Genomic DNA, 15,762 nt, shown 5'->3' with positions numbered 1-15,762 from the left:
TAATAAACTTGCTCAAGTAGACCAACCTATTTATTTTATTTTTAATTATATTTAATTTTAAAGCAATTGTTTCTTAAAGCACTACTATGATCAAGTAAAAAAAATAAAGAAATTTCCTAATAAAGTTATTATTCTTCTTTCATAAATAGTTGTTAATATAGTTTAGTAGAATATATAAACGATATTTCATTTTAAATAATTAAATTTATAGAGTTTTGAGAGAATATTTATGAAGATTTTTTTGTGAATATTGATTTTTAAAATACAATAATAATAATTTAAATAGTGATCATTAATATGTGTAACTAATATGTACTCATATATGTAAATTATCTTATATAAGTATTATATCAGTTTATATATTTTAAAAATTTATGTGAGTGCATTATAATATATATATTATAAAATTAATTATTGTGAAGAATACTATACAATGTTACTTTTTGGAAGTTATTTACATAACAAATTAATTTTTATTCCCTTAAAATTTTTATGACATAAGAACATGAACATTTTTAGTGATAATACCAAAATTAATAAATTGAAAAAAAACTTATTTATAAAGTAACGGAGAAATATAGAAAACAGAATAAAATGTGTTGTGATAATAATGGATTCATAAAATATTAAAAATATCTATAATTCAAATAATAAATATCATTCATAAAATTATGAAAGACATAATTTCAAATAATTATCTAAGAAAAAAAAACCAATAAATGCGTATTCATATGTTCACTTTATTTTTAATTTAATATTTATTTATGCACTACATTGAATATATTATTCTCAAAGCGCATGCATTTTTTATGCATATTTTTGGTTTTGTATTTTTTTTCTTTTTAAACTTCTGCCATTTCCCCTTTAAAATAATTTTTACACAATCATTTCTCTTCTATTTCCTCATTGATGCATGCATTTTATTTATTATATCTTTTCCAAATGTAATTTTTAGGAAAAATAAAAAATAAAAAAAATAAAAATAAAAATAGTAGTGACGCTTCAATTGTAAGTTATTTAAAAATTATTTCTAATAATCTGATTCATTACTGTTTCTAATGATACTTCACAGTTAATACAAAATTATTGTTCTTATATATTTTGATTGTATTATTGCCGTTCTGTTCACGTTTTAATTTTATTTTCTAAATACATCATTAAATTTATATTATAATACAAATATGGAATAATTACTAAGATAATTAAAACTAAATAAATAACTTCTATAAAATATGTTTGATAGAAATTGAAAAAAATAATATTAGTAATTATAATATTTTATATTAAAAAAAAATAATATTTAACTTTCTTTTGTTTATACTAGAATTTAATAGATAAAAACTAAATAAGAAAATAACTTAAAATTTAACAATAGTATTTAAAGAAGAGAAAATATATATGCATATATATACATTTATAATTCATATTATAATGGTAACAAAAATTTAAATTAGTACACCACAGAATCAATATTCTCTTCCAATAAGTAAAAATAAAAAGGGGGATTGTAATAGTAATACAAAAAAAAAAAAAAGATATTAATTAAAAAGCAAAACTTTAAATGATATTGCACAATAGAAGATAATTTTTAAAATTAATTATATGTAATTTATTTTTTATAATTTTCATAATTTAAATTATTACGTATTACAAAATGTCCATTTTTTTTTTTTTTTTTGTGCATTAAGAGGAAAAAATTAAAAAAAAAATTTTAAATTGTCAATTTTTTGAATCTTTTTTTTTGTTTTCCGGTGAATTTTTTTTTTTTTCGCCACAAGAAATAGAAGCTAAACAACTTTTTTTTTTTTTAATAATTTTTTTTTTATTATTATACGAACCTATAATTATATTTATGAATCAATATTGTTATGCATTGCATTTTTATTTACATTTATCTTATTTTTTAACTATCAAAAAACACAGGCGAAAACTTTGATTGTGCATGACAAATATACTGCATGCTACACAATAAGTTATATATGAATGTATTTAAAGTAAAAAAACAAATAAATTTAACAGAAAGAGCAAAACTATATTAAAACGACATATGCAAATACACATATGAATTATCATAATAAGCCTATACATAATTTCTATTCTTTTTTAATTTAATCGTTGTATCATCAATGTATTTATTTTTCTCTGTATATATAAATATATATGTGCAAGTATATTTTATATTTTTATATTATTTTTTTTTTATATGACACGATTTATATTGAGTGCATTTATCAAATTTAAAAAAAAAAAGTGCATATAAATACATATAATTATTTTTATATGCAACAAAATGTTTCAAAAAAAAAAAAAAAAATATTTATGTATAAAAATAATATATTCATATATAATAAAATAAAAGGGTAAAGATAAATATAAAAACTTATGAAAACTGCATTTAAAATAAAAAAAAAAAAAAAAAAATTGTAAGCATTCTCAATATTAAAAAAAAAAAAAAATGAAAATGAAAAGAATAATGGAATGTGAAAGTAAAAATAAAATTAAACTAAATTCCATATAATTAAATATTTTTTAATTAAATTCTTAATTGGAATTTATTTTGTATGTATTGTTTTTTATATTATCTTTTTTTTTTTTTTTTCATTTCCGTAATTTTGCTTATGCACATAAAGCAGTAGTAGCTAATGAAAAAAAAAAAAAAAAAAAGTGCGCAAAAAATATGAATATTTAGAATTGAAACGAGAAGATTAAAGAAAAAAAAAAAAAGGAAATAAAATGAATATGGATTAGATATTAAAAATTATAAATTATGATTCATTTTTTCTTTTTTTAAAATTTGTATTTTTTTTTCATACATAAAATTATAAATTCATACTTAAGATGAACTTTTAAAAATTAAATTTATTATATGCATACATACATACCTGTATAAATAAATTTATAAATATATACACCTTAATAAATAAGATAATATAACTTCATATACTATCATAAATTATTATATATATTTTTGTATTTTTCATTTGCAATATATACATATATATATATATATATATATACGTATGTATTATTAATTTTAAGCTTTAATATGGACAAATGATTATTTTGAATAACTTAGTGCTTTTTATTAATATATATTAGTTTAATATTAAACAATTATTATATCCTTTTTTTCTCTTTTTTTAATATCTTTATGGTAAAGCTTCCTTGATTATATTCTATCAAAATTTTTTTTTAAAACGTTTATTGAAATGCTTAAACTGATTTTTTTTAAAATCAAAAAACAGAGAATTAGTAAAGTATAAAAATCAAGATACTGCTAAATATATATGTATATACATATATATATATATATATATATACGTATATATGTGTAAAGTAAAATTTCAATATGGAAGCATTGGTAACTGATAAAGATATTAGTATTAAAAATGATAATGGAAATGAAAATAACAGTGAATTATTAATTGAACATCCAAATTTAAATGATCACGATAATGAATTAAATTATGAAAAAAAGGATGATATGGATATACCAATGAATTTTAATGATCAAGATAAATTAGATGTACCATCTTTAGTAGAAATATGTAAGCAACAACTAATTGTAATATTAAAAGATATGTGTGCAGATTCTAATAATTCAGATGAAAAAGCATCTTTTATGTATCATTTAAATAGATTAAGAAGTGCAGTAACAGTAGTGGATTTACATAATTATATAGCTGTATTTGGTCCATGTTTAAGTTATAATAAATTACCCTCTACTTGGAATATATCTGTATGTGATTATTTAAAACAGCAACTAAATATACTTAGAGCTGCTGATTCTCAGCAAAATTCTAATAATTTTATGAATTATTATGAATTACATAATGATTTTGATGATGTAATAAATGAAAAAAAAATGAGCACTAATAATTCAATACAAGGAAATATTAATTCAAATAATATAAATTCTCAGTCTTCCATGAAAGGAACGATGCATATGAATTCTACGAATAATAGTATGAATTATTCATTTTGTGATCAAGATGATAAGATGGTTGAAGATTATTATGAATGTTTAATGAGGACAAAGTTATCTGAAGAATCACCTGATTGCTTAAAATATATGATGAACACAAAAAATGACTCTTTAAGTAATACAGAGGTAGAAAATGTAATATCATATTTAAAAAAATACGAAGTCAAATCTAATAAAAATTCAAATAAAATGGAAGATGATACCAAGTATAATAAAGATTCTGATTATGATTATCAAGAGGAGTATTTAAAGGACAAAGCATTATATGATTCTGATATAGATGAACAACATCATATTGAAAATAGTATGCACAATAATCGAACTATTAATGATAACGTAAATAATTTAGCTAATAATAATACTAATACTAACAATAATAATAATAATAATACAAATAATAGTAATGTGAGTAATAAAAACGGAAGTTTAAAATCAGATAGAATGAAAAAGAATGACGTCAATAATTGGACTAGATCAAATACAGAGGGGCATCCTGAATATCTTCCCAGAATACCAGGGGTACGATTTAACCCCAAAAAACAACAATGGTTAGCTGCATGGAATGATAACACTAGGGAAATAAGGAGATATTTTTCTGTAAAGCAATATGGATTTGAGCAAGCTCGAATTTTAGCTGTAAAAGCAAGGCAAGAAGCAGAAAAAGCAGGTGCAAGATGTAAGCCAATGTTTCATGTGCATGGTAGGAAAGCAGTAGATACATTATCCAACGATATAATGAAAAATGATATGGAAGAAAATTATAACAATACACTTTCAAATAATGCTATTGGTAATGATTTATTAAATAAAAAAGAACTAATTAAATCTGAAAATAAAGGGTTAAAAAGAGGAAGAGGAAGACCTCCTAAAAGGAAATTAAGTGAAGATTCTCAATTATCATTAGATGATGTAGAACAAAATTTTTGTAGAAATAATGAAAATATGGAATTAATGGAATGCATGGAATCTTTTGATAAGGATTGCACAAGACCTATGAAAGGAGTATCTTACAATGATAGAAAAGGTTCTTGGCTTGCTTATTGGTCAATCGGGAAAAATTTTCAAATGAGAAGATTTCCTATAAAAAAATTAGGATTTGAGAAAGCAAAAGAATTAGCTATACAATGTAGATTAGAAGCAGAGCAAGCTGGTGCAACAACAACAGAAAATAGAACAAAGCGTATGAGGAATTTATTAACTCTTAATTCAGATAATACTCTAGAAGCAATGATGGAGCATAATTCGTTAGAAAATGATGAAAATTTAAATGATAAAAATGTTAATGGGAATATATTAGTTTCGCAAATGCAAAATTTTGGTAATACTACAATGAATAATAATATTCCACCGACAAAAATGCCTCATAGTGATGAACAAGAGAGTGAAATTGATTTTTCTCCAACTAAAAGAACGCGAGCACCAAGAGGAAGAAGAATGGAAAGTTTAACTGCGCGAGCTAGTGCACTAACTCCTGTTGAAGGAGTTCGATTTGATCCTTATTCTTATTCTTGGTTTGCTAAATATTTAGAAAATGAAAATTCCAAGGAGCCAAAAATCTCTAAATACTTATTAAAAAAATGGGGATTTAATAAAGCACATAGTTTAGCTGTGCACACTGTAAAATGCGCCTATAAGGCAGTTCCATTTACTGATGAAGAATTAATTAATATATTTAATGTAGATGCAAAAAATCTTATTAATAATCAGAACAGTTTAATAAATTTAGGATTTAATGATACATTTCATAATAATAATAATAATATGAATAACAATAATTTGAATACTAATAATTTTAATAATATTAACAATAATAATAGTAATAATAATATTATGAATAACCTGAATATTATGAATAATACTATCAATAGTAATATGGATAATAATATAAACAATAATTTTAATAACATTAATAGTTATAATGGCAATACTAATAGTATTAGTATTATTAATAATAATTTAAATAACAATATTGATAACAACGTTGATAATAGCAATATAAATAGTAATAATAAAGTTAATATTAATAACAGTAGTGGTAGTAGTAATAATAATATTAATAGCAATAATAATAATAATAATTTAATAAATAATAATAATAATGACTTAAATATAAATACAAATAATAAAATAAATATTATGAATAATTATGCTTTTAATAATAATAATAATATGAATAATGATAATGTAAATAATATAAATAATTATAATATAAATAATAATAATGCACCCAAAACTGGAAATATAATTAGTAGTAATTTAATTTCAAGTAACTTAAATAATAGTTTAAAAACAAACATTGGTAATATAAATAATATGGATAATAATAAATTGAGCAATTTTATGAACAATCATAATATAAATAATAATAATTATTGTCCTGGTGAAATTTTGAATACAAACATTTTAGATGAAAATCATATTAATATGATAAATGCAAATAGTAAAGTAGACAACAGTAGTAATAGCAATAATAATACAAATGTGATAAATAGTAACTCAGAAAATCATATGAATATTAATGGTTGTATTTTAAATAATAATGTTATTGACTATCATAATCAAAATAATAACATAAAAATTAGTGCACATTTAACTAATGTAGTATCATCAAATCCAGTAGATAATATAATGACACCTCATATTAACGAAATTCCTATAAATCATACAAATGATGCTAATGTTAGTTCGGTAGATGCAAATTATAATATTTCTTCAAACAATAACAATAATAATTCAAATATTAACTCAGAAAATGCAATTAATAGCGAAACAATTAATTTAAATAGTAATGATATTAATAATGAAAAACATACTGCTTTAAATAATATTGAGCATCCTATGGATAATAGAAATATTTTAAATATAATAAATGAACAAACCAATTTGGATAATAACTCAAATATTGATAACAGTAACAGCTATTCAAATAATCATTACTCTAAAAATCCAAACAATAATTTTAATTCTTACACTAATGACAGTGCAAATGCAAACAATTTAATTAACACTAGTCAGAATGAACCTAGTGATTCATCTTTGTATTATATGAATGTAAAACCAGAAATAAAAACGGAGCAATAATAGATAAGAAAATAAAAAGTAATGAAAAAAACTGAAAAAAAAAAAAAAAAAAATAACAAAACAAAACAAAAATTTAAACATTTTGTTTTATATTATTTCATTATTATTCTTAATAATATTATATAAATATGTTTGAATATCCTACTCATTTTTTTTTTTTTTAAACAGAATTTAAATACATTATATTAATATGTTTATGAAGAATGTGCCTTTTAATTTTTGCCATTAATGCATAAAATCTTATATTTAAAATTATATTTTTATTTCTTTATATTTATTAATGTTATTTCCGTGTTTATTTATTACATAATTATTCTATTTTTTTTTTTTTTTTTGAATTATGGACATTATAATAGTAAAAAAAAAATATATATATTATGAAAAAGAAATGTTTTATATGAATAAATACATATAATCTTTTATATTATATTTAAAAATATATGAATAATTTCATGAAATATTAGTACTTTTTTAAATTATATATTAAGAAATATATCTTTATAAGGAAATTAAGGAAAATATTAATTTTTTATATGGATGAAATGAGATGCGCTTATATATATAATTTTTTTTTTCTTTTTTTTTTTTTTTTGTCTAATATAAAATTGTAGTTTTTTTTATAAATTTTTTATATAATTTTTAACATAATTAAATATTTATACATTATTTTTATTAAATTAGTAACTAACAAAAAAAAAAAAATGAAATTTATTTTAGAATTATAGAATAATATATTTATATAATAATTTTTTTTAAATAAAAAATTATATGCAATAATTTTTTTTTTAATTTAAATTACTTTTTTTTTTTAATAAGAAACAATTGTGAAAAACTCTAAAAAAAAATTAGCATTAAATATATACAAGTGAAATATTTAATGTACAAAATTTTTAATAATTTTATAGAATAAAATAATGCTTTAAAATTTTAGGAATATAAAAATAAGAAAATTTCTTTTTTAAAAAATTTATTGTTAAAAACTAAATAGTAAACAAAATTATCTTCCCTTTTTTACAAAATTTGCTATATCTGTAATTTTTTCTCTAATTTTAGGAGTTATTTCAGGCTTTGCTCTTTGGTGAATTTCTAAATGTTTTAAAATTTGACCAGCTCTATACCAATTAATATCAGTATTTTGACGTAAACACATAAATAGACTTTTCTTTCCATCTAAAATCATACCTCTACTCTCTTTTAATTTCCTTGCTGCTTCTAGTGATATTCTTTCTTGTTTTTTAGCATCTTTGTAGTTTTGACTCTGCTTAACACCATATGGTATTTTTTCTTTAATTTTTTTAGATAAATTAATTCTACATATAAACATTTTATATATACATATATATATATATATATATATATATAAAATATATACTTATATTCAATTAAATTTAAATATGGATTTCTTTATTCTTTCATTTTATAATTGTAATTTATACATTTTTTTCTTTTTTCTTTCCTTTTTTTGTTTTTTTTTTTTGTAAAAAGTTGAAGTATCAAAAAATTTTGAAATACTATGATAATAAAAATAAAATTATATCATAGTATCATATAAAAAATAAATTGAATCTAATTTTTCTTTTGAAATAAGCTTGTTTTTTGAAGAAAAGATTTACAAAAAAAAAAAAATTTATAAAAAAACGCAAGTACCTGGCATTTTTAAGTTAATATCCTCATTTAATTAAAAATAGAAAAATTAAGAATATTATCACTTATAAAAAAAAAAATGAAAAAGAAAAATATACATTAATAGTGTAGCTATATAAATGAAAAGCTGTTATTAAAATTAAAAGTGTTATTAAACAATATTAAACAAATGCAACAAAAATTGTATGTATTATCTTATTAATAAATTTTGTATTTTTAAGTACATAATTATAAACATTTAAATTTATATTATATCATTTTTTATGTTAAATTTTGGTTAGTCAAAAATTTTTTCACTTTTTTTTTTTTTATAAAAGATTAATAATCCGAATAAAAACTACGTAGAAATATATTAACAAGAAAAAAAATAATTTTATATATATTTAAGAATAAAAAAAAATTTTACAATTTTATACATATTTATGATTAGAAAAAAAAAAAGTTTTTAATAAAAAAAAGGAAATAATATAAATTTTGAATTAGCTTATCTAATTGTAAAATTTTTCTCAAATATGTATATAAAATCTTTAAAAAAAATTAAAAATATATATTTTTTGTTAGTAAAATATTCTAATTTTCACAAAAACCCACATATGTATGTATTGGGGATATATTTTATTAAATCATACCAATAGGCACATTAAAAGCTATAGACATTGTAACAAAATCTAAATGTTTTTCTTTTTCTTTATTTATGCTTGAAAATTCTATATTTTCTTTTTCTGGCCTTTTTAATTCATCATCAGATTTCAAAATATCATAAAACAATCCATTATTTTTAATTAAAAAATCGTCATTGCTGTCATAATATGGTAATTCATTTTCATCATAAAATTCACTTTTAATACCATTTTTTTTTTTTGTATCTTTTTCTACAAAACTATTTGCTTTATTTTTTTTTATATATTTTAAAGAATATTTCTTATTTTTTTTACTTTTTAAAACCATTTTGTTTAAGAAATAATACATAAAAAAAGGATTTTAATATTTTTTCAATAATGCATGATTTTATTTAAGAAACTTTATATTATAATGTAATAATTTTAAAACATAAAAAAAAAAATTCATTTAAAAATATAAATACACAAAAAAAACTTCAATAAATAGTAAGAGTTTATTAAATAAAATCATAAATAAAAAATTAGTTTAATGTATGTATATATATTTTTATATCAGCTTTTCAAGTATTTTTTTTTAATATAATTAAAATATTTCAATTATCCGCTACATATAAAATTTTTTCATATTAAAAAATTTTCTCTAAGTAATTTTTATATTAACTATTTAAAAATTATACATTAATAAAAACCCAAATGTTTTGCATATATAAATGTAAAAGCAGTTTACTAAATAAAAATAATGTTAACTATAATATTTTCTATAAAGAAAATAAGCAGATTTACATTAATAATCAAATATTATATTAAAAAACTTAGAAGATATTTTTTGAAAAAGGCTAAATTTAGAAGGCATATAATTAAAACATAAATTTTTATGATTATGTATTACTTTGATAATTATAAAAAAAAATTATAAATAAATAAAAAAATAATTTTTGAAATTCTTTTAAAAAGTCAAATAAAAAAAAAAAATATTATGTAGAATAATAAACAAAATAACAAATACGTATGATTCTAAAACAGAAAAGAAATCTCCATTGGGAGTTTCTTATTTTGATAATATACTTTAAAAAAAAAATTTTATTTTTATTTTGTAATTAAAAATAATAAAAAAATTTATAATTATATCTAAATTTTTTAAATGCATTAAAGTATAAGATAATTATATATACATTTAAAAAAAAAAAGAAAAAAACATAAAAAAAGACAAAAAATAACAAAAATATATATTAATTTTCGGACTTATCTGAATAATCAAGTAACAATGAATTTCTTTCTATTTCATTTTTTTTATTTTCACATAATTCTTTCGAATTTTTTTTTTTACTTTCATTCTTAATAGTGTTTTTGCTTTTTTTTGTTTTAATTATTGCTTTTACAGTTGGCTTTAATTCAATTGTTTTTTTTTTATTTATACTCTTTTTAATTTCACTTAGATTAATATTTTCTTTTGAAATATCTATATTTGTTTCTTTTTCTCTTTTTTTTTTTACATAACCCTTAATTGCTTCATTAAATTCATTCACTACTTCTTCTTCTCTCGCTTTTAATTTTTCAGTACTATAATTATCATTTTTTGCATAACTTTCGTAATATTCTAAATCTTCTTCCTCTAAACTAGGGAGACCGTATAGATTTTTATTATTATCGTCGCCGTCTAATGTCACATTATTTTTTTTCAGTTCTAATTGCTCAGATAAACTTAAAAATTGATTATCTCTCTTAAATTCTGGCAATCCCATTAATATTTTATTTTCAACTAATTCCTTTTTACTTCTAGCATCTTTTTCTAGTTCTTGTATCCCTTCATCAGTATATACCTGCTCATATATATGAGTTTTCACAAAATTCATTTTATCTTTTTTTTTGGTACATTTATTAATATCCTTATATTTACTTTAAGAAAAATTTAAAGAAAAAAAAAATTTTTATTAATTGTAAAAGAAAGATTTTCATTTAATCTTTAATTTTTATATTTTCCTTAAAAATTAAAATGAATTGATATAATATATATATATTTTATATACAACTAAAAATTATTCATCTCAAGCTTTATGTACAGCAAATATATTCATGTGTTTTGTTTATATGTAAGGCTAAACAAAAAAATGTAAAAAAAGAGATAGAATATTAAATGATGAATTAGAAAAAGAAATAATTTAACATACTTAAATTTTTTTTTTTTAAAGCTTAGATACCTTTATAATGAATATTATTTAATTCAATAAAAATTATGTTTTATGTATTTAACTACTATAAATAAATAATTTTAAAAAAAAAGTGTGAAGCGCATGTTTGATACTTATTTTAAAAAGAAAAAAAATAAATTAAATAATTTTTAATCTTTTTTTCCTAGTTTTTTTTTTCTATAAAATTTTGTAAAAATAATTAAAAGCAAATGGAAATAAACATATGCTTATTTTGATAATTATTATATTTGAACAAATTTCTTTTTTAAAAGTATCTATTTAAAAAAAAAAAAATAAACTTTCTCAAATTTGCTTTTTGTATTCATTTTTTTAAAAAAAATGAAAAAAAATTATATATTATTTTATAAATGAATTTTTCACCATGGCTCTTTCAAATTTAGTTTATTTTATTTTACTTCATTTTTTTTTAGCTATCAATTAAATATTAAAAGTTTACGACAAAAAGAATTACATTTAAAATTTTTCAGTGAATTATCTGGTTTTAGTTATATAAACATATGTACGAAAGTTTTTTCTCCTTAAGGGCTTCAATAAACTACAATACTATCTTTCTCTTTTAATAAAAAACCAAATTTAAATGCTATTTTATGTGTATATTTTATTTTTGTAGAATAATCATTTTATTTAATTTAGATATTATATGCATAAAAAATAAAGTTATTAATTTTTTTTTTCTTATATATATTTTTATAAAATATAAGTAAAGAGATTATTATTAATTTTTTTCTATTTATTATTTTAAAACCTATATTTTATAAATTAAATATTCGTATATGAAAAAATAAAATAATACATAAAATAAATAGTTTAAAAAGTAACACATCTGTAAATAAATGATAAATATATATTTATAGTAATATATGTGTATATAAATAATTGGTAGTATTAAAGTTAGGAGCATGCAACAGAAGTGAACTCATTTCCATTTTATTATTTTATTTTATTTTATTTTTTTCTTTTTTCTTTTTTCTAAAATTTTAATTTACACCTACAACAAGGACATGTTAAATTAAATTTAAACCAATTTTTTACACATTTCCAATGATATGTGTGCAAGCACATCAGTTTTATACATTTATCGTAATCTTGAAATTTTTCAAAACAAACAGCACATTGTTCTTCTATTAAATTATTTTTTATTATAGACATATCTTTTTTTTTGTTTATATTATTTTCTTGACTCTTATCACAATTTTCTAAGGAATTTATGTAATTATTTTTAAAATTTTTAATGAATATATATTTGTGCTTTGTCAACTGTTTTAAAATATTTTCCTCTTTCTTATTATTTTCTCTTAAATTTATATTAGCTGATGGAAACAATCTTAATAAAGAATCCGAATCTAAATGTTGCAAAATATTTAATATAGCATATGGTTTATATTCAAAAGGCAAGCATTTTATATAATTAATTGCTTCTTTTGATATGACATCAAAAAATGTTGGTTTTATCGAACCATCTATATAAATAAATGTGTTACAACTAATCCTTGCTTTACCATATTTTATATTAATTGGATCAATCCCCATAATTTTAAATTGAACTCCTTTATAAAAAAAAGTATCATAAATTGAATATAAATTTAAATAATGTCTTTCTATATATGGCTTGATGTAATCGATAAATAAATCATAATTGTAAGTAGTTGGTAAAGTATCATATAATGGTACAATATGAACATTACTAAATTGCTCATAATAATCAACATTTAAAATTATTTCCTAAAAATATAAAAAAAAAAAAGTTAATAAATAGATATAATAACATAATTCACATTAAATTTTTGTTGTTATATTCATACATACACACATTTAAACAAAAAAAAAAAAAAAAAAAAATATGTATATTTATATATTAGTCTGAAAGGAAAAAACAAGCTTAATATTCTATCAAAAACAAAATAATATAAAAAAATGTACTGTACAATAAATAAAATATAAATTAAGAAAAATTATGACTTTATTTCTAACCGTTTGATCGTCTACAAAGCCAACATTTACATCTGAATCAACTTTTAAAATTATAAATGAGAAATTATTTATAATAAATAATTTTCCGCAATAAAATAATTTATTTTTATTTTTTTTAAAATAAGGATATAAATAAGAAATTAAAATTTTTTCCAATACTATATTTTTTTTTTTTTTTTTTTTTTCTTCATAATCTCTTGTTAATTTGTTAGACTCATTCTTTCTTTTTGATTTTTGAGAAAAACAATCAAAAGCAAAAGGGATAAAGGAAATAGCTTCATTAAAAAATTCACTACTTTTTTTAAAAATATATTTTTTAAAAGAAAAAAAATTCCTTTTTAGTTTTTTTTCATATTTTTTATAATTTTTGTCATTTATTATTAAAATATGAATTTTCTTAAAATTATCAACATATTTCCCATCGGTATAAATTAGTGTATCGTGACTTAGAACTCCTTTAGACGGGATGCAATCAATAATAACATAATCTATATTATCATTCAATTGTTTATCTTTACTTTTTTTATCATCATATAAACAAATTTCATTATTATCTAATTTTTTATAATCTTCTTTTATTTTTATCATTGATTTTTCTAATAAAGATTTATTTTCCTCTTCATTGTCATTTATATTTTTATCTTTGATTTTATTTACATTCTCATTTATATTTTCATTTTTATTCTCATTTTCACTTTCATCATTATTTACATTTCCATTTATATTCTCCTTTGCATTTGCATTATTTAAACTAATAATGAATCCTTCGTGTAAAATACATTTCTCATCAATTAAAGAATCTAATTTACTATAAAGTGGGGCGAAATTAGAAACGTTTTTTTTTATTGGTAATATATGAACCTTTTCCAAAATGCTATTTTCTATTCTACTTAATTTTTTTTTTGAATTCATGTCACTAATAAAATCTAACTTCTTATTTTCGATGCTTCTATCATCTATCATTTTTAATTTTCATAAACATACATCTATACATATATTTCACAAAATTTGCAACACAAACATGCAATTATCACATATATTTAAAACAAATAAAATGTATTTAGACTGATACAAACTCTTACACCATCATGATTTCCAAAATGAAATATTAAAATTTAGAAAAAAAAAAAAAAAAAAAAAATTTTTATCTTCTATTATTAAATTAATCTATATAATTTTTTAATAATATTTGTTTAACAAAAAATTAAAAAAAAAAATTGAAGTACACAAAATAAATTTAGAAATAGTTTCTTATTAAAATTTTAGTTATTATTTCATTTGAAAAAATAAAGAAAAATTTCTATTATTTTTACATAAAAATTTCATAATTTTTAATTAATTTTTACTATATATTACTAACTCTTACTAAATTCAAATTAATACCACAATTTTTATATAATATGTATGTTAACATTAAGCATATAAGATAAATAGATCATATCTCAAAATATTAAACGTATACAAACTTTATATTAAATATTAATATATGGAATTTTTTGTTTTATTGATGTTTCTACGTTTTAATAAAAATTATTCATATGGTTTTATTTTATTATTATTTACTTTTTTCTTTTTTTTTTGATTCTATTTATTCTTAAATAGACAACTATAAATCTCGTTTAAAAACTATGAAGCATTTTTAAACATTAAATAACGCAAATAAACAAAATACATGAAGTAGACATAAAAAGAATAAATAAATAGAAACAAAATAAATGTTGAATTTTACATCTTATTTAAAAAAGTAAAAATTTATAAATTTCTTTCATTGAAAAAGGAAAAAAGTTATAATTCTTTTTTTTTTTTATTTATATAATTTTTTTAATGAAATTTTAAAATTAAGATAATGTAAAATTTAAAATTATTTTATTTAAAAAATACAAATAAAATTAACATTAAATGTTTATATTTATATTTTATAATGAAGAATAAATCTATTTAAAAAAAAAAAAATAAAAAAAAAAACCTTCCATTTAAAATTTTTTTTTGGAGTCTAAATAATATTTAAAATATTTGTGTGTAAAACTTTTTTTTTTTAATTATTTTTCTATTTCATATTTTTTGAACATAATTAGAATTTTCCTTTCTATATGTATTTTGCAATTTATGTAATTATTTTTTTTTTTATTAATATAACATAGTAAATTATATAAATCATTTAACTATAAGAAAACCGATTATGCATTTCTATTTTGAAATCACGTTGCTTACAACTATACGCACCAGTTGCCTATAACAAGTTTCAAAAAAA

General features: G+C 18.3%; 5 protein-coding genes across 5 annotated transcripts; 1 reads left to right on the top strand and 4 right to left on the bottom strand.

Moving 5' to 3' along the window:
• Positions 1-3,349: 3,349 nt before the first annotated feature.
• ApiAP2 (transcription factor with AP2 domain(s), putative) lies at positions 3,350-7,066 on the top strand (the record flags this gene model as incomplete). Its single annotated transcript, XM_028676110.1, has 1 exon — positions 3,350-7,066. One exon carries the CDS (start codon positions 3,350-3,352, stop codon positions 7,064-7,066), a length of 3,717 nt encoding a protein of 1,238 aa, XP_028532633.1.
• A 997-nt stretch (positions 7,067-8,063) lies between these two features.
• Positions 8,064-8,390, bottom strand: PRELSG_0805300 (conserved Plasmodium protein, unknown function; the record flags this gene model as incomplete). The annotated part of the gene is made up of 1 exon (XM_028676109.1): positions 8,064-8,390. One exon carries the CDS (start codon positions 8,388-8,390, stop codon positions 8,064-8,066), a length of 327 nt encoding a protein of 108 aa, XP_028532632.1.
• Positions 8,391-9,328: 938 nt separating this feature from the next.
• PRELSG_0805200 (conserved Plasmodium protein, unknown function) lies at positions 9,329-9,658 on the bottom strand (the record flags this gene model as incomplete). The annotated part of the gene is made up of 1 exon (XM_028676108.1): positions 9,329-9,658. The coding sequence occupies one exon, from the start codon at positions 9,656-9,658 to the stop codon at positions 9,329-9,331; it is 330 nt and encodes a 109-aa protein (XP_028532631.1).
• Positions 9,659-10,559: 901 nt separating this feature from the next.
• Positions 10,560-11,183, bottom strand: PRELSG_0805100 (conserved Plasmodium protein, unknown function; the record flags this gene model as incomplete). The annotated part of the gene is made up of 1 exon (XM_028676107.1): positions 10,560-11,183. One exon carries the CDS (start codon positions 11,181-11,183, stop codon positions 10,560-10,562), a length of 624 nt encoding a protein of 207 aa, XP_028532630.1.
• A 1,326-nt stretch (positions 11,184-12,509) lies between these two features.
• PRELSG_0805000 (RING zinc finger protein, putative) lies at positions 12,510-14,474 on the bottom strand (the record flags this gene model as incomplete). Its single annotated transcript, XM_028676106.1, has 2 exons — positions 12,510-13,262; positions 13,512-14,474. 2 exons carry the CDS (start codon positions 14,472-14,474, stop codon positions 12,510-12,512), a joined length of 1,716 nt encoding a protein of 571 aa, XP_028532629.1.
• Between the last annotated feature and the right edge of the window lie 1,288 nt (positions 14,475-15,762).

The sequence above is a fragment of the Plasmodium relictum genome (assembly GCF_900005765.1).
Source record: "Plasmodium relictum strain SGS1 genome assembly, chromosome: 8".
NCBI lineage: Eukaryota > Apicomplexa > Aconoidasida > Haemosporida > Plasmodiidae > Plasmodium > Plasmodium relictum.
This window is presented reverse-complemented; position numbering and strand designations above follow the sequence as displayed.